The following is a 1,708-nucleotide window of genomic DNA, read 5'->3' on the forward strand; positions in this document are numbered from 1 at the left end:
GACCATAAAGCAGGGGATGCTTTAGGGCGGAGCTACTGTGATTGACAGGTCACTGCCAGAGCCATATACGACGTCATTACGTCACTCCTCCGCATTCCAAATATGGTCATTTCAGTTCATTGGTTGCAAAAAACATGCAGACGGCAAAATCGCCAAACTCAAGGCTTCAAAGCGACAGTCCACAAACCAATGGGTGACGTCACGATAACTACGCCCACTTCTTCTATACAGTCTATGAGTCTACTGCTAACAATTATTGTAGTTTCTTTGTAGCAATAACTGGTAATGACAACACCAAAAATAAGAAGGTGCCCTTGCTGTGTCACAAACTGTGGACAGGTAACAACTGCATACTGGTTTGTACAAATGTATTGGATGGTAGAAGAACCATCACACTGTCAGCAGAGACATGTCCCGAGGAAAGAGTGTCATACCCATCACACTATCAGTCTGGCTAAACTAACCAACTAAGTACTATCGAATGTTCATATGAGCTCATGTGTGTTCACCTTGCTGCGGAGCTCATCCTCCATGGAGAAGTAAACAAAGCGGATACAAGCAGTGACTAGGGCATCGATGAGCCGGACCGTGTCCAGCCTCGCCTGGAACTGGGACGATACCATGCCCATGAAGATCTGCCCACTGAGGGCCTGGACGCAGTCCTCTCGCTCCACGCCCTCACCTATACCCTCTGAAGACATGAAGGGGAAAGATAAGGAAAAAAAAAAAAAAAGATATGAGAAAACTTGTATTATTAATCTAAACTATACGTCCCTCTGTCAATTACTCGTACCGTCCGAGCTCCAGCTGTTCCTGCAGGAGTTGTGTTTGATGGGGGTGGTGGAGGGCAGATCCACCCCGGAGAAGAGGTAGGGACCAGGGGCCAGCTCCACGCACTTCCCATTCAGTTGGCCGGACAAGGAGACTTGCATGGGTTTGTAGGCAAATGCCGAGCAGTAACCGGACAAACAGGCACGCTGGTAGAAGTCCAGAACCTTCTTTCTGTTACGGGAGAAGGGACAGAAAGTAAATACCGAGAGAAAGAACGCCAGAAATATGGATGCTACGGCCTCGTAATTCATAAGGTGAATTCTGTGATTCTTTATGTTTGACTGAAGGTTTACAGCACAGTGAAAATGATCAGTGTGACAGACACTGCACCTGTCTGAGCCTGAGAGGGGATAGATATCAGTTCCATCCCAGAAGTCGGTGCACGCCTCCAGGATGAGCTCGGCTGAGCCATGCGACAGCATCTGGACGTGATCTGCAAACAGAAAAAGGTCAGAGGTCATAACAGAGTGACATAACATAAGCAATAAAACGGAAAAATTATTCTCTTTTTAACTCAAGAAAAAGCATAATTAGCACAGTAAAAGTTCATTTAAAAAAAGAAAAAAAAAAGTTAGTTCATTCAAAATTGTAAAATAAAACAAAACATACTGGTGGGACAATGACAATGGTAAGGTGAATGTGTGTGGACTCACTGGAGGAAGAGTCTCGTGCAAACAGGGAGATAAGATGGGAGATGGGAGGCTGACGTTTGGTGAAGTAATGAAGGTGGCGGGAAGTGAACTCCTTGGTCTTCTCTCCTGATGGCAGCTGGTACAGAGCCAAGTGATTCTCCTGTTTAAACAGCTCCCGAGCACCAGGAGTGAACCCTGACACACACACACACACACACACACACACACACACACACACACACACA

General features: G+C 46.2%; 1 protein-coding gene across 4 annotated transcripts in view; it reads right to left on the bottom strand.

Moving 5' to 3' along the window:
* tmem94 (transmembrane protein 94) overlaps window positions 1-1,708 on the bottom strand; it is a 37,966-nt gene that overhangs the window by 11,619 nt on the left and 24,639 nt on the right. For all 4 annotated transcript variants that reach the window (XM_031843138.1, XM_031843137.1, XM_031843139.1 and 1 more), the window contains 4 exons: window positions 1,485-1,658; window positions 1,162-1,264; window positions 794-1,002; window positions 510-691 (listed from right to left, as the gene is read on the bottom strand). In XM_031843138.1, the coding sequence (XP_031698998.1) occupies window positions 510-691; window positions 794-1,002; window positions 1,162-1,264; window positions 1,485-1,658 (668 nt within the window). The remainder of the gene's footprint in view (window positions 1-509; window positions 692-793; window positions 1,003-1,161; window positions 1,265-1,484; window positions 1,659-1,708) is intronic.

The sequence above is a fragment of the Anarrhichthys ocellatus genome, unplaced genomic scaffold, assembly GCF_004355925.1.
Source record: "Anarrhichthys ocellatus isolate YVR2014 unplaced genomic scaffold, GSC_Weel_1.0 scaffold4, whole genome shotgun sequence".
In the NCBI taxonomy this organism is placed as follows: domain Eukaryota; kingdom Metazoa; phylum Chordata; class Actinopteri; order Perciformes; family Anarhichadidae; genus Anarrhichthys; species Anarrhichthys ocellatus.